Source organism: Danio rerio, chromosome 13 (assembly GCF_052040795.2).
Source record: "Danio rerio strain M-AB ecotype USA chromosome 13, GRCz13ab, whole genome shotgun sequence".
Taxonomy (NCBI): domain Eukaryota; kingdom Metazoa; phylum Chordata; class Actinopteri; order Cypriniformes; family Danionidae; genus Danio; species Danio rerio.
The window spans coordinates 13825644-13850894 of NC_141033.1; the positions used below are offsets into that span (position 1 = coordinate 13825644).

The 25251-nt window shown below is 35.3% G+C and overlaps 1 protein-coding gene and 2 long non-coding RNA genes across 4 annotated transcripts in view; 1 reads left to right on the forward strand and 2 right to left on the reverse strand.

Moving 5' to 3' along the window:
* Positions 1 to 25251, reverse strand: part of LOC147834145 (uncharacterized) — a 762525-nt gene that overhangs the window by 606662 nt on the left and 130612 nt on the right. The window lies entirely within an intron of this gene.
* dnaaf9 (dynein axonemal assembly factor 9) overlaps positions 1 to 25251 on the forward strand; it is a 46869-nt gene that overhangs the window by 16189 nt on the left and 5429 nt on the right. The window contains exons 18-34 of one of the 2 annotated variants that reach the window (XR_015505154.1): positions 853 to 923; positions 1109 to 1159; positions 1230 to 1320; positions 1401 to 1504; positions 2712 to 2858; positions 2944 to 3029; positions 3165 to 3263; positions 5719 to 5839; positions 5978 to 6066; positions 8134 to 8271; positions 11201 to 11326; positions 11524 to 11561; positions 14709 to 14844; positions 14943 to 15029; positions 15125 to 15231; positions 20501 to 22632; positions 22801 to 23559. Coding sequence is in view for 1 of the 2 variants with exons in the window: in NM_001145562.1 (NP_001139034.1) it covers positions 853 to 923; positions 1109 to 1159; positions 1230 to 1320; positions 1401 to 1504; positions 2712 to 2858; positions 2944 to 3029; positions 3165 to 3263; positions 5719 to 5839; positions 5978 to 6066; positions 8134 to 8271; positions 11201 to 11326; positions 11524 to 11561; positions 14709 to 14844; positions 14943 to 15029; positions 15125 to 15231; positions 20501 to 20575; positions 23384 to 23559 (1742 nt within the window). In the remaining variant the exon portion in view is untranslated. The remainder of the gene's footprint in view (positions 1 to 852; positions 924 to 1108; positions 1160 to 1229; positions 1321 to 1400; positions 1505 to 2711; positions 2859 to 2943; positions 3030 to 3164; positions 3264 to 5718; positions 5840 to 5977; positions 6067 to 8133; positions 8272 to 11200; positions 11327 to 11523; positions 11562 to 14708; positions 14845 to 14942; positions 15030 to 15124; positions 15232 to 20500; positions 22633 to 22800; positions 23560 to 25251) is intronic. The other variant, NM_001145562.1, reaches the window with a different exon arrangement.
* Positions 16681 to 25251, reverse strand: part of LOC137487374 (uncharacterized) — a 105699-nt gene continuing 97128 nt past the window's right edge. The window contains exon 8 of the long non-coding RNA XR_015505793.1: positions 16681 to 16823. This is a non-coding gene — a long non-coding RNA (uncharacterized LOC137487374). The remainder of the gene's footprint in view (positions 16824 to 25251) is intronic.

Below are 25251 nucleotides of genomic sequence, written 5' to 3' on the forward strand. Positions count from 1 at the left end.
ATGTCAGTAGGAAGTTGCTAAGCATCAGAGGCACTTAATTAAAAGCTTTGTGTTTTGTCATTTTAATATTATAACATTATTAGAAATATACAAATATCTTGGAAAAGTCAGGGTATTATAGATATTTGGGTTTTATTTCAACAAAACTGAAAGTACATTAAACTACAATTAAGTAACAATTAACTCAAAAGGCTGTGGATTAAAGGTAATATTGTCTTAATAATTTGCTTTTATTTGGTTCATAAGACTGGCAGCCTGGTGGAGCAGTGGGTAGCGCTGTCGCCTCACAGCAAGCAAGAATGTCGCCTGGTTTGAGTTGGCATTTTTTGTGTGGAGTTTGCATGTTCTCCCCGTGTTCTTGTGGGTTTCCTCCGGGTGCTCCGGTTTTCCCCACAAGTCCAAAGGCATGTGCTATAGGAGAATTGGGTAGGCTAAATTGTCCGTAGTGTATGTGTGTGAATGGGAGTGTATAGGTGATTCTCGAGGGCATCCACTGCGAAAATCATACGGTGGATAAGTTGGCGGTTCATTCCGTTGTGGGAACCCCAGAGTAATAAAGGGACTGAGCAGAAAAGAAAATGAATAAATGAATGAATGGTTCACAAGACATCATCAGGAGCCTTGGGTACAAATTTAGTTTTGCCTGTATATGGACACTCAAATTGTTAGTAGCCATTCACTATGGTTTCAACTAAAAATCTCTTAAATGTTTTACTGAAGAATAAAGTCGCCTACATCTTTGATGGCCTGATAGTGAGTAAATGAACAGATTATTTTCGTTATTTGGAAAACTCCTTAAATTACTGAAAAACACTGAACATGTGAGACTGTAAGGCTTGTTTTCTTCTGCAGATGGCGCTCTTTCTTCTGACAGCTGTTTCACTGTGCTCACCTCCTCAATTCCTCGCTATGTGTCCTGGCTGGTATAGTGCACTTGTTGTTTCTTTCTCTGCACATAATGTACACAATTGTGCATTTCTAGTTGGGAATTAAGCCAAAGAATTTGACAAAAAAATAAGATATCAGAGAAAGGCATTTTAGCCACAACATTGTTTAGACCTGATTTTTTTAGTTTTTTGAGTGATTTGATTTATTTTGTGTTATATAGGTAGATGAAGCTGAAGTGAGAATGTCGGAACAGGCTCAACATCTGCTGAAGGTGACGTTTAACAATGACATCATTTACAGTCGTTCCTCCTGCTTAACTAACTCTTTTATATGCATGTCAGGCAGAGGACAGTACGTGTTTGGGCATTCCTATAACAGTGAGAGACTCTGCCTACATGTTCTCCAACAGCCTGCTGTCCACACCTGAGGAAGGTCAGATTTTACTTCTATTGAAGGACATGGCTTCAACTAGCATTTATTTACTGGTTTTAATGATTTGTATTGTTCTTTAGGGAAGTTGGTATTTTTCTCGGAGGGAATCTTGTTTGTGCATCCACATCATGGCTCAATAACTCTGTCTATGAGTCACATCAATAGCATTAAACTGTATGATGGGGTGAGCAGTGCTTTCAGTTATATTTTGGTTTAGAAAGATTTCTTTTTTAAAATAAATATTATTAACCACTGATGGATTAAACTGATATAAGAGAATGTTATTGTTACAAAATATTTCTATTGCAAATAAATCAAAGCATCCTGAAACTGTTTAAACTGTTTCCACACACACAAAACAAAAACAATGCATTTATTTAAAGTTTATTTATTAGGAATGTTTCATGTGGACCAAAAATCATCATCATCATCATCATCATATTAGAATGATTTTAGATTTTTTATATTAAAACAGAAAATTCAGATTTACACCCAAACATAATTATTATTTTTTTTTTTATGTTTTAAAACAGAAAACATTTACTGGGTGCCATGAGGGTCTTAAAATGTCTTACATTTCAAAAACACAATTTTAGGCCTTAAAAAGTCTTAAAATCACTGAAATATTGTTTTGTAGGTCTTAAATAATTTAAATAGGTCTAATTTTCCTCTGTCCAAGTAAAGCTATCTGATCGGGCCAATCACCTACAATACATCTTAACTATTTTATGAATATATATTTAAGTTTTTTTTATTGTACACAGATACAATTCACAACAGCTGTTAGACATTTTTACATCAGTTTCTCCAAATGTTAAATTTCCTAATCAGGAAAAGAAAAACAATTACACAATTCCTCATGATAAAAACAGAGCAACAAATCACATTACATTATCTTCCATTTATACAAAAAATACTTACAGAAGGCAGGCAGACTGAAACTTAGGGGTTGAATAGGATTTATACTTAATCAATGTCGATCAAAAGCTTACAAATATATATTTTTGATGATTCATGTAATTATCTCCATAATACATACACTTTCAACAATTTTAAACTTGTCTATTTTTTAAGAAATATTATGTTAAAAAAGTAACAAAATTAAGTGCAACATTAAAATATGTGGCTAATAAAAAACTTTTTTTGTGAGAAGCATTAGAAAAACTCCTTAGTGTTTAGCCCTTTGTAAGTCTAAAATTTCGTTCATAATGTTCTTAAAAAGGTTTTCAAGGCTCAAATTTGACTTGATGAAACTTTTGGATTTAAAACTAAAAATGTATCACAATATAATTGTATTATTGATCAAATAAATTCAAACTTTTTAACAGCAGTTTACATATTATCAGTAATGAGTTTGCATTGGCTAAATGTCAACCATATTGTTTTTACAGGCCTCTCTGTCTGATATTTCAATGCTGTTCATAGAGTATCAGACTTCTCTGCTTCCACACCTTCCGTTCCCATTACACAGCAGTGATTTCTCCCTGGCCGTGGCTCTGCTTCCCAGAACCAAGAGCTACAAAAGCTTTTATTCACAGGTACATGCATATTCAGGTGGAACATTTAGGTTTCTGTCGACCCGTTTAGTGTTTGGTTGTAAATGGCTTGTGATATGATTTGCAGGTCCTGCCTGCTTGGCGTAAGTCAGAGTCTGGTCTGCGAGTGCAGCACGTCCTCAACGATCAGCTGAGCCCTGAGCACAAAAGCATGTGAGTTAACACTTCATTCTGCATCAGTTCAGCCTAACAGCACAGGGCCTGATTTGTTAAGATATTATTCTGCGCTTGGGCCCAGAGGTATCATGAAATAGCACATGATGGTTTCTGATGACGCGTTTCCTTTAGGTATTTCAGGCTGTTGAAGCTTCATGAGACACATGCAGTACCGGCAAACCACAGAGTTGTTCTGAGGACTGCTTATCCACAGCTGCCAGAGCAGGACAGGTAACACTAATATACACTCATACAACCTGTCCTGACAAGGGGTGATGTGGCAGAAAGGCGATGATAAAGAATTTCTTTTGTTAATCTAAACTTTCAATGGCTTTGACAGATGACATTGTGATTTTTTGGAGATTACTGGGTGTCCATCCTCATATGTTTAATTTGAATTTTGAGATATCACATTAAAAATAAACACATACTCACTGTGATAATGTACCCCCGTATACATTTCTGAAGAGCGCAATTTAAATCTTTAAAACGAACGTTACGGGGTTGTATGACGCTGCCAATGGCTTTTGTTTTTTTTTATTGCATTGTTCACACCAAATGCAGCATGTGCAGATAAATTGCGCTATTTGCGCGTAATAAGACGCAAACATTTTGAGTGTACTCACTTCATTCGCACGTCAATTTAACTTCATAATAGATGCGGATTCACATAATGGGCAGAGCTTCTGTCTGCCCTGTGACTCTGCTTTAGGAAGAATGATAAACAGCGTCGATTCATTTGGAGCCGTGCCTGAGTTCACTAGATCCATTCAGAGGTGCAACGAGCTCTCTGAGTTCATAAACTCCTCCAGAAACTACACCTGGATGATGGAAGCTTTCCAACTGAGTTGAGCCAAGTTTGATAAACTGTTGTCCGGTGTCAGCAAGATGATTTTACCCTGGGGAACAACATGCACTACATCATAATCACTCCCCTACAAGTGAAAGCTCCTGATTGGTTAACGCGTCCGCTAAAGTTCAGATTATCTAACTCGAGCAATTCATGCAAAACGTCAGATCAAAATCGCGTCATTCGCACCGATATGTTTGCGCGTATCGTGCTGCAGGATGTCTATTTGCAGATTTGCATTGACTTAACATGTAAACCACTCGTGCTTGATGCTTCATCCAAGTCTGGTGTGAACGCAGCATAACACTACCATCTGACTGTGTGCCTTCGTGTATACGACTTTTTCGCCGTTACCAATTTGCCCAGTAGCTCGCCATGTATATCGGCAGACTTGAGACACAAAGAGGAGCAACACGTGGTTTGAGTCTAGCGAAGAACGGTTCCAGAAAGCAGGTAAAACAAAAACTACAGGCAAAAAATAAAATACACAGGTAAATAACAGGGTTGTCTAATTTAATAGGGTTGTCTAATTTACACGAGAAGAGCAGGTGCGAATGGCATTAGCGTGAGAAATTTGAGATCTAAAATAGCATGCACATTGGCCACTGGAGGGCTCTGGTGGATTCTGGTGAATCAAAAGCAAAAACTGCAAAAAAAAGAAACCTCCTGGGACATATTTTATGCTGTCCAGAGATGTATACAGGGGTACGTATTAATAGTGCGTTTTTAAAAATTCTGGATGGAAGTGCAAAGGTTGAGGTGGATTATTTTTTAGAATATAACAGTATTCCATTTAAGAGCAGTGATATTAGTGCTGCCAAGTCCTGCAAATGGTGGCACCAGCACCTGATTTGGTAGCACTGCAGATTTACTGTCAATGTAATATTAATATTGCATGTAAAAATGTTGTTATTTTTTAAGGAGGCAGATGTAAATTCATTCAGCTTGAACGCAACAAATACAAACGCATTTGAAGAAATCGTACCAACCTAAATTTTCATTCATTTGTCACATACTACCATATAATACCATTTAACTCTAAAGCCCTAATTAATTATAGTATTTGTTTAAAAAAATTTTGAGTTTGTATTCTCTGCCAAACTTGAGGATTAAATTGACTTCTCACCATTTACTCACACTCAAGTGGTTTTAAAATTCAATTAATTTCTTTCTTCTGCTGAACACAAAACCAAGATATTCTGACTAATGTTGGAAAGAAGTAGCCATTGGCATCTATAGTAGGAACAGAAAATATTATGGAAGTCACTTGCTGTTTTTTTTTCGTCTTGATTTGTTTTTCATAGAATAAAGAAACTCAGACAGGTTTGAAACAAGTTGGATGATGAGTAAATGACCAGAGAATTAATTATTGTTTTAAGTGAGTGCAGTTGTAGTTTAGAGCCCTGAAAAAACCATACGTATCGAATAAATGATAAAACAAACAAAAAACCTCTGATGATTTTGCATTGCACACCAATTGAATTGTTTTATGACACTGTTTGTTATTGTATGTGTTTTCTGCATGGTCTCAGTTGCAGGTCATTTATTTTGTAGGAAAAAAGCTAAATTGGTTTTACTAGTTCCTGCAACTTTTAATAAATAATTAAGTCCAGTTTTTTTTAAAACACATGAAATATAATTCGTTGTCATTCAACTAACATCTTGGGTTGGAAATGTTGCTTATAAACCCCAGGAGAATATATTAATCATTTTTGCATATTAGAATATTTGTTTTTTTTTATCATATACAGTTTATTATTTTTTTTATTGGTTGCATTGAATCAGTTTCTTTGCTCTTTAGAATTTATGTCTAACAATTCTTCTGTTTCTGTTCAGATTCCTGCAGCATTTTGCAATCAGCAGTAGTGTGGATGAAGAGTCTGTCTGTAGCGACCATTTGTCTACTGTGTTTTCAGACACAATACCTGAGAGCACCAAACCTGAACCCAAGAAAAAGGTGAAATCATTTGTGTAAATGGAAAATAGTCATCATAATAATCTAGCTGACAGGTCAAGCTGGAGTAAACATATGAATAATATGAATATGAATATGAAGCATATGAATAATAACAGATAAATGTGTTTTTGTGTGTAGGTGGTCCTCACTATCATTGCAGGTTTACCAGGCAGTCATAAGGAGAATCTGTGTGATTTCCTGATGGAAGTGAATCAGAACAGCTCCAGGTAAGAAAATAAACATGATGCCATGATTTATCATTATCCACAAAGCAAAAGTGAGTTGTTTCCACTGTTTTTAACCATTTATGCAGAAGCTTAGGTTTGTTAGACTCTATAGGTAGTTAACTAGAATAATAAAAAGTGCTATTGAAACAGTTGCTTAGTGAATATCTGTGCTAAAAACAAGTATGATTCTAATATTGGAGATCTAACAATTCAATGAGTAATACTGCAGGGGTATGACTCGGGCTTGACTGTGAGCAAAATGTGGGTATGTTAAAGTATCTTTAAAAAATTAAAAATAAAAAAGTCAAGGTTTTATTTTAGGACTTATTTTATTTGTATCATTCATTGTTTTATTTGATTTGGAATTTGTTTTAAAATTGCCGTTGGATTTGTTATTTGACAAAATATATTTTGATTTTACAAAGAAATGTGCAGCATTTGATAGAAAAAAAATTGAATCTTGTCTCAGCTCAATTTGTTAAACTAAATCAGGAAACAATTGTATCATGAGATCAGAATTGTGAACCGTATCAGGGGCGGACTGGGACTAAAAATCAGCCCTGGCACTGTAGCCACACCAGCCCACATTACCACACCGACACAGCCCCATCCACGGACATTTACTACTTTTATTGGTGTACAGATGGTGAAATAATTTAAGCAGTACCATATGTAATAGATATTTAAACATTTAGTGTATGTGACTGGAACAAAAACAACCCATTTATGACAAATTTATACATGCAATCTTTTTATTCATTCATTTTCTTTTCGGCTTAGTCCCTTTACTAATCTGGGATCGCCACAGCGGAATGAACCAATATATCCAGCATATGTTTTACGCAGCGGATGCCCTCCAAGCTGCAACCCATCAATAGGAAACCCCTATACACACACATTCACATACATGCACTACAGACAATTAGGCCTACTCAATTCATCTATAGCACATGTATTTGGACTTGTGAGGGAAACCGGGAGGAAACCTACTCGAACATGCAAACTCCACACAGAAACACCAACTTACTCAGCCGAGGCTCAAACCATCGACCTTCTTGCTGTAAGGTGACAGTTCTACCCACTGCGCTACCCCCTTTCGAGACTATTTCAGTTAATTTTATGCATTTGACAGCTTCTGATTTTAGAGCAATTGTTTGCTTTCTCTGAGCTTTTCGGCACCACCTTTCCTTTTTTACGGCCCATCTCTGACAATTAGCTTGTGTTGCACTTACAGTTTGTTTGACATTCTTGCCTGATTTTGATTATGTCCACGTAACCTCTGATTGGGTCGGCCCATCTCGAAACCAGCAGACCGTTGCCGATTGAGCCAAAGCTTAACATTTATTATTATTATTACTATTATCATCATCATCATAATGATATTCACATCTTGCAAGAGATAAAAGCTGCCTGCATGTAAAAACAATACATATAAAAAAAACAACAACTAAAAAATAGAACACCGGCCCACATTTAAAAAATGGTCCAGCACTTCTGGTATTTGCCAGAATTGCCAGATGGCCAGTCCGCCCCTGAACCGTATCAAATCATAAGATAAGTCAATCATAACATCCCTACATAAGAACTAAAAGTAGCATGATCAAAATTAAGTAAATAAAATTAAGAATTGAAATATTTATAGAAAAAAATGAAAGAAACTAAAATAATTGAAATCAAATGACACCAGAGAAATAAGGCGTAGAACAATAACATAAAGCAGTGGATGTAGGAGCTTCCTAGTGATATTTCTGACTAAAATGTTTTGCTGTACTTCTTCAAGAACAGTGTTTCTCAACCACTTTCCTGGTGGACCACTAACACTGCATGCTTTGGTTGTCTCTTTTGACTGACAAACCCATTACAGGTCTTTTAGTCTCTGCTAATTAGCTGATGATCTGAATCAGGTTTGGTTAAGGAGACCTGATAAATATGAGCTAGTGGTGCTTCAGGAACGTGGTTGAAAAACACTAAACTAGAATATGGTAAGTGGATAGTGTCTTGGATGATGATGATGTATAAATTACCATCTTCCTTATATTCCAATACTGATGACTCTTTGATTGACAGGTGGGAGGTGTTTTGCCCTGCTCTGGAAGGCTCTGGGGAATTCAGCGCATCACACCTCCAGCGGTTCCTGAGCAGCCTTCTGGCCAAACAGAGAGAGACAGATATGAACTCATTCAGAGTTGTCCTGCTTATACCAGGGTATGACAGACACAAACAGTGTGTCCTCAATATACTTAGAGAAAAGTTCTTTCTCATTGTTTGCTGAGAAGCAAAAAGACGTTGAAATCACATATGCAGTGATATACTGATAAACGTTCTGACACCACTGTGCTGTGAGCAATGTTTAGGAGATTATTTAATATATGTGCCATGCCTCTTAATGGCAAAACACAACAATAATGCCAAAAGTGAAAGAACAGCAGTTAGTAGGGATGTAACGGTATCAGAATGTCACGGTACGGTAATACCTCGGTATGAATGTCACGGTACGGTATTTATTGAATCATTTACAGGAAAAAAAAAAACTTTTGAAAATACTCCAAAAAAGTGCCAAAAGTGTCAACGACATACAAATTAGCCATCTATCTGTAAGCTTTGAAACAGGAACTTCAATTTTAATAACAAAAAATTATTAAACCATGTAAAAAAAATAAAGTTTCAATTTAGTAGTGTTAAAAACTCATCACATTTAACATTTAATCACTCACTTAGATAGAGATGGGTTTAAAGGAAAATTATCATATAACTATAATCTGGTAAAAGCTGGTATCTCTGGGTATTTACAATGTCCCCTGCAACAGAAAAAAACCCCTCTCATTTGGGACTGAGGATTCTGGGACAAGAGAGATATGACTTGGCCCATGTTGACAGCAGTGGGGTAACGTTGTGCATTGTCTTTCCCCCACTTGAGAGGACAAACCATGAGTAAGATAGAGATCTCATGTCTGCATCAATCTGAACAGTGTGCTGTGTTTCTGCAGTCCCCATGACTGTTATTAGTCGTATTCCCCAACTTGCAGGCACGTGCACACATAGGGCTCAACCTGTGCAGTGTACATGCCCTTTTTAGTCTTGGATAGAAAATGCCCTTCCAAAACGATCAAAAGTGCCCCCGCGACGCGACACAACCTCCGTCCAGTCCAGCCCTTCAGTAGGCGCGCGATAACACCTCTCTTGAGTATGCGCGCTCAACCCCCCCTCGGCGCTTTACAATACGCGCGCCACAACACAGCTGATCAGAACGCGCGCGACAGCACCGCTATTCAGCATGCGCGCGGCGACAACACCCGCGTTAGGTTCGATCATTTCCATCTTTCTTTCATCTCCGCTAGTAGCAGCACACTCCATTTCCGCATTACTGGATCTGTAGCGACAACAGACCGCAAAGGATTATGGCCACGCCGGGGCTGATGGGAAATGAAGTTTCAGCTACCTCCCGTTCGCTTCATTCGCCTGAGCAAATTTTCTCAGAAGACCTATAGTTTTACCGAGTCATGCGACTTCGGTAATATCGAAAAAATTTAATATTGCGGTATGACGGTATTTACAATACCGTTACATCCCTAGCAGTTAGGAATGCATCTTTTGCTTCAATGCATCAAGTTACTTCAAATGAGGTAAATGCACAGCTAGTGTTTTTCAGCCAATGATAAACTTCCAGTGAAAGCTTAATGTGACTATTTTCAATTTCTTATGGTTCCTTTTACAGTGTTGTAATGTCATTACAATATATTCAGTTAAATAAACTTAAGCATTCATTTAGTAGTTCAAGCTTAAAACCAAATGAAAGACAATGTAACTGCTAGCGCCGTCAGGATCAGCAGGCGAGCCAGAAACTCTATTGAAAATACTGGGGTAAAATAAACTGTCATATTATAAAGCCATGGCTGAGATTAAAAGTTTGTGTGCATATACCTTATTGGATGAATATAAGGAATTTATATTACCAGAGTTGATACGGTCCTGGTAAAGTCATGGGATTTCGACAAAGCATTTTCGAGGCCTGGAAAAGTTTTGGAAAAACAAATAAACTCAAAATGTTTTGGAAAGTCATGGAAATTAAATGTATTTGCGATGATAATATTGGGTATATTTTAAATACAGTTGCGCTGTCCATCCCTCTGCATTCTCTCTGTCAGATAAAAAGAAACTCACAGTTTCAAATTTCAAAAAGCAGCAAGATACAAAAAGCAGCGATATTTTCTAAAAACTATTTTACACATACAGTTGAAGTCAGAATTATTAGCCCCCCCGTTTTTTCCCAAATTTCTGTTTAACAGAGAGAATATTTTTTCAACACATTTCTAAACATAAGAGTTAATAATTACTCATTTCTAATAACTGTTTTATTTTATCTTTGCCATGATGACAGTAAATAATATTTTACTAGATATTTTTCAAGACACTAGCATTCAGCTTAAAGTGACATTTAAAGGGTTAACTAGGTTAATTATGTCAAGAAGAAATATAGCTTAAAGGGACTAATAATTTTGTTTTAAAAATGGCGTTTGAAAAATTACAAAAAATCTTTTATTCTTGCTAAAATTAAACAAATAAGACTTTCTCCAGAAGAAAAAAATATCAGACATATTGGGGAAATTTCCTTGCTCTGTTAAACATCATTTGGGAAATTAAAAAAAATAAAAAATAAAACAAAGGGGGGCTAATAATTCTGACTTCAACTGTATAAAGATAAATATAAACATGAATTGTCACATATTTTTGATACGCTGTAATAAAATTGAACATGCATTTTTTTCTTTTATTAACCACATGTATATAGACATTACATTAAACATTAGATCATGAATATTTACCTGAAAATTTTGGAAAAGTCATGGAAAAATCAGGAAAAGTACTGAAATTTTGTGTATGAACCCTCTATTCCACTGTTATTATAGTGTTGTTAATAGTATTTGAGATTGAGATGACAAACTCCAATGCTGGATGACTAAAAGACTTTTAAATCTCATAAAAATGTTGAGTATTGTTGCATAGTAAAAGTGCCTAATGTATAATATGACATTTAAAAAACAACTAATTTTCATTCATATTTGCCTTAATCTACAGCCATTGATACACGAGACACAATTAAGTGAAGTGTTCATTGATTTTATGTGTTGCACAGGTACACTGATATAATGGATGTAATCCAGGCAATCACAGCTCATCCAGACCCACAAGTTCACAGCCAAGTGACAGTGGGTGCCGTCTCAGCTTGTGTCAACCCACTCACATCCTTCATCAAACACAGGCAAGCGTTATTTTCACCTGACATTTACAACACCTACTTTTCCCGACAAACACTAGTAATTGAGACTGTAAATGGTGTAATAAGAATTATATGTCATTATGTAGTTATAATGTAAGTCACTAAAGGGCCAGTTAACACACTGTAATTTTCACTTGTTTGATGTCGTATTTGAAGCTCTCTGAAACTGCTCTTCACAGGCTTCTCTTTCCCAAACTCCTGGAGCAGTGCAGTCAGGGTGAGTGCCTGCGATTAAGATGCTAGAGAATGTATTTTCAGATTTGATTTGGGCTAAAAATCATGTGGATTTTTAGAGATGTAAGGTTTTCTTGTATACCCCAAAAATAATGTAGCTTTTAATTTGCTCACATTTAGGCCATTCAAAATGACTTTTTATTTTCTTTCAGTTGTAATCATGTTATTCATGCTAGTGGGTTTCAACTGAAACGTTGGTTCTTGGTGATTCATAAGTTACCATTCATTGGTTACTGGCTCTTAAGGAGTAAAACAACATGACAAAAAACCTACGTACAAGTCAAGTCAAAATGAGTTTATTGTCATTCCGTTACATGTGTGGACATACCGTGGAATGAAATGTCAAAATAAACATTATTTTATTTGGTCCCACTTTATATTAAGTGTTGCTTATACCTGTACACCTGACCATTTTACACTTTATATTGAGTGGACAGTTCCTGTGGAGTTACTATGTAAGTACACTGGTATCACAAGGTGAAACCTTTTAATGCAGCATTAGTTTTACTATACAATGTTCACAAGTACATGGTATGCTAACAGGCATGGGAGTGGGAAAACACCTGCAAGTACATATTGTTGTTACGCAATGCACTTACATAATTCTTGTTACAGATGTGTACTTTCTTAGTGTTGTTACCAATGTCCTGTTACACATTTGAACTTACACATACTATTGTGTTGTTACATGTGTGTAGTTACACCAGTCTTACACAAGTAAATACTATGTACTGTACCAGTGTGTACATACACTGTAGTTACATACTACTTACACAGCTAGTCACCATGTAAGTTCACACGTATAATCGACAATATAAAGTGGGACTCATGAGGTGAAATCAAGTATTTACTAGATTATTACCTTTATTCCACATCCTCAGCACAAGCTTACTGTCATGGAATGAAATAAATGAGAGTGCAAACTCACACATGAAAAAAAAACTGATACACAATGAAAAATTGCTGTTTCATGATTAAAGTGAAATATGAATTTAACATTTTTTTCAAATTAATGAAGTGGCCAAATTTTACACATTTTACACTGGGTTCTGGTTTGTTTTAATATAACCAATCACACACTTTCTAATATGTTCATATATAAAGGGGTTGCTAAAAATGGCAGAGTTTGAGAGTTTAATAAATTACGCATTTGACAAAGACAAAATACAGCATATATCCAATTATGTTTACAGCTAATATACAATTATATATGCACTCCTTTAGAAGTTAGAAAACAAATCCACCTAATTGCTATAATTAATAAGGTAAAACAAGGAAAATTCTATTATACCAGGCAAGGGAAAATTAGTCTTGGGCTTAACTTCTGCTGCAGTTATCACATTTACCCAACTATTCTATTTATAAGTGTATAAACAGTACACACATACAAAACAAAATAAATAAAATGATAAATGTAAAGTGTATAAATGATTAAAGTAAACCACGGCACATAACCACTGCATTTATAAATTTAAACTTTATATGCATTTTGAAAACAATATCGGTTGGTTTTAGGGAAGCAGGTGGGTTGGGGAATTGGTTGTTCAGTCAGCAGTCAGTCAGCAGCAGCCTCTGGTGGGTTTACGTGAGAACAGCAGGTGCGAATGGCACTCGCAAAGGAAATTTGAGATCTCAAAAAATGTACACAGCGGCCTCTGGTGGATTTTCAAAAACAAAAAGTGCTAAATAACATTCCTCCTGGCATGTATTACGTGCTCTCCAGAGGTTTATACAGGGGTACGTATCAATAATGAGCCTGTGTTGGTTTTATTCATCATGGTAGAACATGCACTTTTAAAAAAACATTATTCTTGAGTGCAGCATCTCGCACTCTTAGATGCAAAGATATGTTCTGTGTGAATGACCTCCAAGTTTTTTTTTCTTCTTAAGTAAAAAATGAGATTGGCACATCTGGAAGATGTTGTCTAATGCATTAGCATTATAGGTGAGCATGAATTACTTTTTTTTAATCTAGATTAATCTCACTGTAATTTTGGAATTATCATTCATTCATTTATTTTCTTGTCGGCTTAGTCCCTTTTTTATTCCGGGGTCGCCACAGCGGAATAACCGCCAACTTATCCAGCAAGTTTTTACGCAGTTTCCAGCCGCAACCCATCTCTGGGAAACATCCACACACACATTCTCACACACACACTCATACACTATGGACAATTTAGCCTACACACTTCACCTGTACCACATGTCTTTGGACTGTGGAGGAAACCCACGTGAAGGCAGGGAGAACATGCAAACTCCACACAGAAATGCCAACTGAGCCGAGGTTCGAACCAGCGACCCAGCGACGTTCTTGCTGTGAGGCGACAGCACTACCTACTGCGCCACTGCTTCGCCTATTTTGGAATTAATCTAGATTAAAATGACTCATTTGAATTTTACCGAAGGCATTCAGAATATGTGTGCTACCCAAATAATGACATCAAAATGGATCACAAGCTGCTTGAGAATCTGTTCTATTATGATAATTGGTGATGAAAATAAATTACTCACTGTTTATTCAGTTAAAGATGAATTTTGTACTGTAGACCTACAAAAGCTTGAAACAGCGATTTTTGACTGTATTCATTGTTGGAGTACAAGAACTAACCAGTGAAGGCTGAACCATAACGGTTCAGGATGAACACATACTTTAAAAAAATTTTTTTCATTGTTTTTTTTAGGTAAGTAGTTGCAAACAATTTCTAAAATAAATTAATTTAAACAAACAAATGAAGTTGAACATTAGTAAATACAATTTGTTTAAATTCTGCCAATATAAATGGTTTGCAACCACTAAAATTCAACAAATCTTTTTTTTTTCAGTGTTTTGTTAAACCTCTAGTCAACCGTGGTGTTCAGCAACTTTAGTTTATTTCTCTGAAGAATCCCTTGGTTAGAAACAAGTGTTATTTTTAACAGCATCCCTGATCATTTCTGTCTGAAATAAAAAATAGCAATCAAAGTGTACTGAGGAGTATGCAGACAGTGAGGCATCGCCACTGTGCCCTTAATTAAAGCAGCCTCATTAAACCTCAGCACTGTAGGGGAATTGCCCTGGTAATAACAGCACCGTAAGTGGCTTTGAATAAAACGTACACAAAATGATTCCTAAGAATAGTTTCTCTTTTAGGCATCGTCAGCAATGTTGTCTTCACGGGTTTGACTATGGAGCAAAAGCACCCACTATTACAACACATGCAGCAACTGATCCGCGCAGCCAATCTCAGCACTGCATTCATCTCTGCAGAGAAAGGGGCTGTTAGAAGGTTTCTACTTTCATAATTCTTCTTACATACATACATACATACATACATATTTCATTGTTATGCTACTTTATTATTAAGGGTTATTTTTTGTTATACAGGACTGAAGATTTAAGACTTATTCTGAATGACAGCAGTTTCTCACAGCCTCATATGGTCAATGCACGTTACCTGCTGTATCCTGGCTGGTAAATGTCTCTTTCTTTCTTTTTTTTGTACTGCATGTGTGTGTTTATACAGTTGTATGTTTAATTTTACTAGACTATGTTGTGTATTGTGGCAGGTGGGAGGGCAGGTTTGTGTCTGGAAGTGGATCTTTGTCTATGTCTCAGCATCGTGTTGAGTTCAGTCGTCCATTAGAGAGAGCATTATTTCTGCAGCGCTGCAAAGGTGAGCATCTGTTTGTGGCAAGCTTGACATTATGGTTTGCTAAATCTCTTGAAAAAAAAAACGGTTGTAATTTTTTCAAGGTTGTAATTTTTTCAAGGTGGCAAGTCTTAATATCCCTGAAGTGTTGTCTTGTAGGTCTTAAATACTTTTAAACTAGTCTTCATTTTCCACATTTAAACATCAACAATACATCTCAATAAAACTTTTAGCAAAATTTTTTATATTTAATTAGTATGTATACAACTAGGGTCTGCTTGTTTTAACACAATATTTAAAATATGTGGCTAATTAATAACTAATTAGAATTAGTTTTTTTGATAAGGCAAGTAAAAAATAAATCATGGTTTCTTTAAAATGTCTTTTTTTATGTTGAACAGAAGAAGGAAACTCAAACAGCTTTGGTTCAAATGAAGGATGAAATGATGATTAAATGTTCAGTTTTGATTGAGCATACTTGTGCACTGTTTAAATGTGCTACTTTTTGTTATGTTAGGGATTAAAACACCCACTTAATTTAACTGCTGTAAAAATGCATCAGATAAACATATATATATATATATATATATTTTTTTTTTGCATAAATCTGTAAATCAACCTCAGTTCTGATCAAAACTACTTTTAATTGCCAAATTCATAAATGATGTGCCTGATTTGGTGAAAAAAAACACACTAATTGACTTATTTTCAATATAAAAAGTAATTGTGGACTGATTTTTTAAAAACCTTTTATCACAGTCTTGGACATAGAGATTAGTAACAACATTGCCTTTGATGCATTGTTGCATTAATTGATTTTGTGCAGCATAATCAGCATAATTTACCATTGGTGGCTGTTTTTGCCCCATTGACTTCCATTATAATCAATTAATTTATTGCAAATTAATGACACCATATAATAATCGTGCATTTTTGATTGTTGGTGGTTTTCCCATGTTGGGAAGAGGTAAAATCTGTCATTTTTACTGTAGATCGTCACTTGGCACCATTAACTTAGATGGGCCTGTGCAAAAACAGTTTAGTTTATGGATTTTAATGTGGAGTTATATGGAGGAAATTGTTGTGTTTATCTGTGTTTCTGTAAGTGTGAGATAGTGACTTTTGCACACTTACCTTGATGTATCTGAGAAAACCAAACTAGACACATCAGCTCTCAGAACTACATACAGTAAACAAAAAGAAAGTCTGTATTTATGCACTGGCTGCCTTAATGTAGTAGATGTTTACATTCTTAACATAACAAAAGGATAGTAAATTTGTCCAGAGTGTATCAATGAGTAAAAAAAAATCAAAGCATTTTTCCAAAATATGTGTCAAAATAAGTTGTCACCAAAAATCATTCTGCTACTGTAGCTGAAACACAAAAGAAGTTATGGCCAAATTAAGACACAAAATCACCCCAGAGTGGATGAAAACATCCCCAACATCACATAAGGGTTAAACTTACTCTACACTGTTAGACCTTACCGGGGTTTTTTACAGTAGAATACTGGCAACACTGTTGCCAGCTACTCACTGTAAAAGTTTGGTTACAGTAAGTAACTGGCAACAGTGTTGCCAGTTAATTACTGTAACTGAACCATTACAGTAAGTGGCTGGCAACAGCGTTGCCAGTATTCTACTGTAACTAAACCATTACAGTGAGTGGCTGGCAACAGTGTTGCCAGTTATTTACTGTAACTGAACCGATACAGTGAGTAGCTGGCAACAGTTTTGCCAGTTAATTACTGTAATAGAGCAGCAGTGGTAACTAACTGGAAACTGTGCACAGTTAATTACTGTACTGTAGTGTTACAAATCACAGCACTATACTGCATACACATTAATAGTATGTCATATATAGTTATTGTAGTGTTACTAAAATGAATCAGTATTCTTAGCTGTTATTTAAAAATAGAAGGCATAACATTTTTTCAGACAAATTTATTTTATTGTTTTGGCACCAAACAAATAAATAACAGAAAATGTTTAACAAAATTAAGAAATCAGCAGATATAAATATTGTCTTGCATATTACAGGTCTGTACAGTAAGACTGCGGTCACACTAATGTTTGAGCATGCAAAATTCTGTCATACTGCACTGCGAAAATAAACAAAGCGAGTAGTGGAATTAAACAAAATAATTAGAGATTGAAAAAGCAAGCCAGAGAGGTAATGTTTTGATCTTTGATTGGTCTCAAGCAATCACATGATGTGATTTCGCATTCAGCTTTCTCCAAGCTTGAACTTTCCAATGCTGCAAATTATGAAATTTGTCGCATGAGCAATCATTCCAGGTCTGCAGTACTCACATGCGTATGAATGGAAGTCTATAGGGTGAAAAGTGCAGTGTGACCGGGACTTTAAGCTGTAACTCTAATTAAACACACCTGATCAAACTAATTAAGGCTTGTTAGAATTCTACAGGTAATGTTGAAGTAGGGTGGGTACTAAACTCTGTTCTGCAGATTTCAGTTGCTACCCATATCAAACACACCTGCCTGTAATTATCACGTGGTGTTCAGGTCCTAATTGATTGGTTCAGGTGTGTTTTATATGGATAGCAACTGAAATCTGCAGGAAGGTAGATCTCCAGGAACAGGATTGAGAACCCCTGGTATTAGCAATACTTTTAAAGCAACTGCCAACATTTATCACAATCACATAATAAACACACACACACAAAGTGCTGCAGTGAAATGTGTTACTTTCTCCTCAATGCTGACCATGCAAAAAAAAAACAAAAAAAAAAACTGAACAGCAAAAAACACAAAATAATTATTTTAAATTTTAAAGTTTTAAATAATTAAAAACTGTGTCAACTCTCAATAAAAAGTTTAAAATAATTGTAGAGAACAAAAATAAAGTTGGCAACACTGAAAAACCAAAGGATCCAATATTTTATTGTTATAATTATCTCATGACAACAAACCTTTTTTATTGTTTTTAATATAAATTCATAGATGGAAACACAGCTCTGAAAAATACTTAGCAACAAACTCACAACCTGGGACCGGACAGTGGAGCTTTTGTGTGTGGATGGCTATGTGTATCATGTTTTTGTGATTCCCTGTGATGATGTGCACATGTTACCTTACAGAGATGATGGAATTTAATTTTGGCTTAGTTGCCAGAAAGATACAAACAACTGTTAGCATCTGTACATTATGGCAGTATGCAATATCCAATAAATACATATACTGTACTTAAACAAAAGCAATGTAAGAAGTTATATGAGGAGAGGCTAACTAGCTAACAATATAGCTTTCAAGTACACAGTTCAAGATAACAACAGTATAACTTAAAACACAGCCTTATTTTAGAAACCCTCAAAAACATTTGAACACATTTTACTTACTCATTGTAGATTCTTATTTAAAGCCTAAAACATATCAGACTCTACATCTCAATTGATGGACATTGCAGAGAGCACAATCAGCAGTAAACAAATCAAACACCTGGCTCCCTTAAAGGGCCGGCATTTTCTGAAAACTTTCTAACACCTTTGTGTTTAGAATTAGACGGACAGCCTGTGGGAGTATGTGGTGATGCCTAAATCATTGTTTTTTTACAGTTATTTACTGCACAATCTACAGAGTAACAGTGCAGTTATACTAATTAAACACACCTGATCAAACTAAATCTAAAGGTAGTGTGCTGAAGCAGAGCTGGAACTAAATTCTGTTGGGCTGCGGCCCTTCAGGAGTTTGACATCCCTGGTACATAGCATATTTTCAAAGAAACTGCCTACATTTATCACAATCATGCACATATCATTGAATAAAAACAATAAAAATATAAAAACTTCATCCAAAGCAAATAAATAAATAAATAAATAATAATAATAATAAATAATCTGATCCACATGTTGTTCCAAACCTGTAGTAATAAAAATAAATAAATAAATAAAATAACCTGATTAATACATTTATTTAGGAAAGCCTTTATACTATATTGTTAATGCCACTTTTACCTACTTCATTTGAAGTTTTCCAGACAAATTAATTGAGTCTCTGCAAAAATGTATGTATGTGCTGTTTAAGATATTTTTTAAATAACACATTTTTACTAGTTATTTAGCAAAATACTAAAATTTAGCTTAAAGTGCAATTTAAAAGCTTAACTATAGGCTAAACTAGGCAAATTAGATTAATTATAGAAAAGTAAACAAAGTTATAAAAATGATTGTGATAATTTGGTTGCTCTGTGTGAATATTTTTGCCTTTAAATGCATCTCGTCGATATCTTTACTTTTTAATTACCTCTGTGACATTGACATTGGTTGACTCCTGATACTCAATGTTAAAAACATAAAAGGAACCAAAGAAAACACAAAGATGGCTGCAGAGAAATTTAGCTTATCATTAATGCATTGTCTCACTTTCTCCTCAATACTGACCATACACATACCAAAACTGAACAATATATATATATATATAAATATATATATATATATATATATATATATATATATATATATATATATATATATATATATATATATATATATATATATATATAGCAACATAAAGCATCAGAGTACATGGGGTAATAATGGTTGAGCAGTAATTTACCATTTATTATCACAGTAACTATCTGTAATGGGTACATAAAGTAAATTACTGTAATTTATTCTTTGCACTACAAAATTTCATACAAATCCTGCTCCTTTTACAGTAAAATACTGTTTCCTTTTATTACAGCAAAACACTGGCTATTTTACAGTTATTTACTGCATAATCTAAAGTAAGGGTTAACAGTGTAGTACACTTAATTTTAGTCACACCTAAACAATTGAAATCACTTTTCAGCAAAATTTTATTTTTTATTACTGACTAAAACTACTAAGAATGCAGATTTTTTTTCCAGGCTGACAAAATATGAATATTCAATAAAAAATTAAACCAAAACAAATGATTTAAACTATTCATTAATTATACTATTAACTATATGAATAATTTAATTGCTACAAAAAATGGATGTATAAAAAAAAAAACTGTTAGTATTTGATAAATGTGCAAATGTTAAAATGATAATCTTTTGATAGCAGTGTTTGATTGTAATTGTGTAACGAGGTAATTTTCAGTCTGATCAAATAATTGTGATCTGCCGGTTAGGTAATATTAATTATGACAGAGTAATCATCAATAATAAATATTCAAGAGGGTTTAATTATAAAGTGAGTGCTGACAGTATATATAAGGATGCTGTAAGGCAGTGTGCTAAAAATGGAAGCGCAATGATCAAAGTCAGCCGCACTGCTCACTATCTCATTTCTGTTTCTTTCCTCAGCTCTGAAATCCTCGCTCAAACCCAGTCCTTTCACAGGAAACATCTATCACATCAGTGGGAAAGTGCTGTTTTCTGGTAGGGCAGTCCGTCTCCATAATCTACTGCTAGATTGTTTTTTTTTTATGGGAAATACATTCTGAACTATGACTGTCTATAAATGTGTATTATTTGATTCCAGGATATCTCTTGCTCTGGTTTTGACTGTGTAGTTAATGTTTGATTTTCCTATGAGAAGTAGTAGACAGGGGGCCTGTGGGGTAAACGCCACACGGTAGGACTCTCACCTCTGAATCCTCAAAGTGATGTGGCCTGCACACATCTGTTCACTCATTTTTTTTCTATCAGTCGATTTCTCCTGTGGTCACAGTTTTGAAGGTTTTTATTTTTGACTGTCCTTTGAATCTGTGGTGAAGTTGCATGGAGAGAGTGGCTAGTTTAACAGAGAGCTGAGTGATTTAATAGTGCCTGAGTTCCAGCACGCGAGTTAGTGTAGTTCATATCAGACCCATACGGTCTGAACACCATCTGTAATGCCAAGTTACCACCATAAATCATCTGTGTTTGGTATGGAAATGTTTTTATTTTTTGGTGGATAGGTTGGGTTTGGTGTAGGGCTGCACGATATTGGAAAAAAACTGACATTGCAATACTTTGGTTTTTTGCAATGTAAATTGGATGTGAAAACAATTCGACCTTGAATACTTAAACTTGAACAGCTTTATTTAAAAATAATTCCTAATTTTACAGTGATTTGGAATGATTTGGGAATGGGAAGTGTATCTACATTATATATTCACCCTATTCTTTGCGGGGGCAGCCATTTGAATCTTTTTGGCTCAAGATTTCCAGTCTCATTCACTTCCATTCATTTTTAGACGTTAAAAACAGCTTTTTATGCTGCTTGATGTTGCTAACTGAAATTTGTCTTATATTACAATCACAAAAACGAGCACACTTCCGCATTAAAGAATAAGGTCAATATACAAAGCAAAGATACAATGAAATAAACAGTTCTTTGTGGTTTGCTGTGGGACACTAAGAGTATTCAGGAACATAAATTGTATAATCAAGTGTAAAAAGCATTGTATAGTCTTCATCGTATGAATATTTATATTCAAATAATCTTGTAAAAAAAAAAACTTTTTTGAGTCTGATTGCTTTAAAATGATTTGATATGCTTACAGCCCAAGGGTGTGTGTCCACTCAAGCATTTTTGCAGTACAAAAACATGAATGCTGCTCCTGTTTTCTGTTGTTGTCAATGGAAGCCGTCACACTAGAGCAGAGTTGCCCAAAGTAGGGCCCGTGGGCCAAAGTTGGCCCACCATCCCATCTGAATGAGATGAAGAGAGTTGATTAGGGCGAAAGCCTTTGGCAGAGATCGTCATATCGAATGTATGTATATATACATATGTTTACCCTTTTGTTTCTTTGTTCAATTGGGGAGCTACAAAAAAGCCAACTAAAATTAAATCCTCATATGAATCAGACTTTTAAAATGTAAATACTGTCACTTGACATATAGAGGACAATGCACAAGACATCGGTGAGAAAATCATGGCAAAGGCAGGGGCAGCTCGGCTAGTGTATTCAGTATTGAGCTCCATTGTGTTATAAATGGGATTGTTTATGTTTTTACTGTAATAAGTTAATTATAAAACGTTGAAATTATATTGCATCATCATTTAATGTTTTAAAACAACTTTTTCTAGTTACTTTTAAATAATAAGCAAACAAATGAGCAAATTTTATGTAATATGGTTTGGTATATATGGTTTGGCTTGGTATATTTGAAGTTTGGTTTTTGGCCCTTTTTAAGAAATAGTTGGGCGCCCCTGCACTACAGTTTGAGCATGCAAAATTCTGTCATAAGGTGCTGTAAAAAGAGGCGGGATTTAACAACATGATTAGACATTTAAAAAAGCAAGCGATTGCTCCATATTTTAAATTTCTGTACACTGAGGTCATGTTCTTCGATTGGTTTCACGCAGTCACGTGATGCGACTTCGCAGGTCAGAGTTCACCAAGCTTGAACTTCGCAACTGTGAAGCTTGTCGCACGAGCTTGCATTCTTGGTCTGTTGCATTCGCTTGCATATGATCGGAAGTCTATGGGATGAAAAGTGCAATCAGGGTGACCAAACTTGGTCCTGGAGGACTGATGTCCCAAAGAGTTTAGCTCCAACCCTAATCAAACACACCTGAACAAGCTAATCAAGCTTTTAATAGGTATACTCGTAACATCCTTGCAGGTTTTTTGAAACAAGTTGAAGCTAAACTTTGCAGGACACCGGCCCTCCAGGACCAAGTTTGGGCACTTCTGTACTAAGTGGTCAGCATTTTTAAAAATCTCCGACAAGTGTTTTATAACAGTGGTTGCATTTCTGCAGCTCGAAAAAAGGCTTCGGTGGACATGCGCCCTAATGGTTTGCAATGACTCCACAAATCAAATGTGTTCTAAACTGTTGTGCCTGATCAACCAGAATCCTAACTCAACAATACTCATCCTGCCATGTGATTATTGCAGATGCGCATTTTGCGATGTGGATGCTGAAACAATATATTGTGCAGCCCTAGTTTGGTGTGTAATTTGTATTTAGATCCCTGTAAGTTTTGTGTTTAATATTTTCGTAACATTCAGTGCATTGTGTTCAGTTGTTTGCGAGTTTGACTCCTTGCTTGTTTGTAGAGTGCCGAGTCGTAGTCCACACTGCAGAGGAGTGATTGATGGGATGGATGGCTGTTGGCACACCATGCTAGACATAGCTCCGTCTGATGACATGTTTGATGAATTAGTGTGCAGCATGTTGGACCCAGTAAACTCTGTGTGTGTGTATGTGTGTGTGTGTGTATCTGACTGCATGCGGTGTCTGTTTTCACTGTAGACAATGACAGACAGATGGTGGTAAACTGTAACTCTATCAGTGGGAATGTGACCGTTGCCCCCGATCAGGGGACTCACCATGGCCTATGGACAACAAACAACTGTTATCTAATGTTTCATGGAGTTGGGCTTACCCAGGAAGGGTTGAAAGACTGGCTTCGGCATTGTGCCAAACAGGTAAATTCTCATAGGTAGGGCCATGTGGAATCCACAGACTTCTTTCCGTATTTCCTGCCCTAATTTTGTAAAAGGATTAAACATTGATGTAAAAAAAAAAGTCAGTCGTGTGCTGATGGTAACTACATTTTGGTAGGTGCATACATTTTTAAATAGACCCAAATAATTGTTAACTTTTTAAATAATCATAACCTAATATATAACCCTATTCTATCTGATAATCAACTTCTGATTAATAAGTTTGTGGAAAAAAAGCAATTGTAACTGCATTCACCTTTTTTACATTGAGGAGTCTTATAAATTTCATATTACATGAGAAAATGTTCTATTTAAATGCATTTATATATTATGATAAATTATTTGATTGTCACTTTTTGAAATTCACAGACCATCAATAATCTGAGAACTGCCAATATTAGCTTTGTTGAAATGAATGAATGTTGATTTATTTATTTATTTTTGCCATGTCTGCAAAGAGTTTTGGAAATGATCTGCAGATTTATGAAATAATTTTGAGAATGTAGAAACTAAAATCTTAGCACATAAAATAATAGTAAATAATAAAACTTACCAAAGTTTAAGGTTTACAAAGATTTGCAAACCTATTTATACATCCAATTGTTTGTTAAACAAAACTACGGTAGGTCGCTAATTTAATACATCCACTAAAAAACACATAAACATACATAAAATTACATTAGCCTTCTAAAAATGATCACATCATTCCATAATAGTACTTAAATGAATATAAAATATGAACAAATATATATTTTGACACATTTGCATGAGAAAATAATTCGATTGAACAATGTCCTTAGAAATCTGCTATTTTTTCTGCGGATTTCTGCAGGTGCTGATTCTGTGTGGCCTACTAAAAACTAGGGATGCATCGATCCCGATATTTGGATCAGATATCGGTTCGATACCGCATATTTCTGCTGGATCGGGTATCGGCCAGCTGGTACGATCCAAATCCGATCTTGCGCATGCGCTATATTCTGATTAATTTATAAGCCAACAAAAGCCATAAAGGAAGTCTTGTATAAGGTCCTTGAAAGCTGTCATGTAGGCCTACTATATCCCAAATATTCTGAAGCAATTCTATGGTTTAATGTTAAGTACAGGTGATTATTCAAGTGGTCAAATTCATGTTCAGTTCAGCGCTTCCTGGTGCTGCGCCTGTAAATCATTCTTCATTCATTCACAATTTAAACTGCGTGTCACATTCATGACAACTCGAAAAACTTTTCCAAGACTATTTGTTCCTGTTTGAAATGCATCTAGTATTTCATTAAATGGGTTCATTTTGACCTTCAACAAGGAGTTCATTGCTGTTTCTAAATCATGTTGGTCTGTATCTGTTAGACCAGCATGATCGCAATTGCAACACTGGAGTAGAGAGCAATATTACCTGCTCTTCATACACAAAGTATGCCTACCTGACATTTTTATTTAGAAAAAGCTCAGTAATACATTGGACAGATCTTCAATGCATGTGATTTCTTCCCTTGTTGCTGCTCGGTTTTGAAAGTTTCCGCAGATACTAGAGGGATGCACGCTGTGTCTCAATGATGTATCAAGCGACTCATTTACGCACCAGCTGCGCAGACGCGATGTAAAATTATTCTTTAATATTAAAACTTTCTCTTCTCTCATCTTTCCGACTGAGTTTATTCTTCTGAGGGGAATACT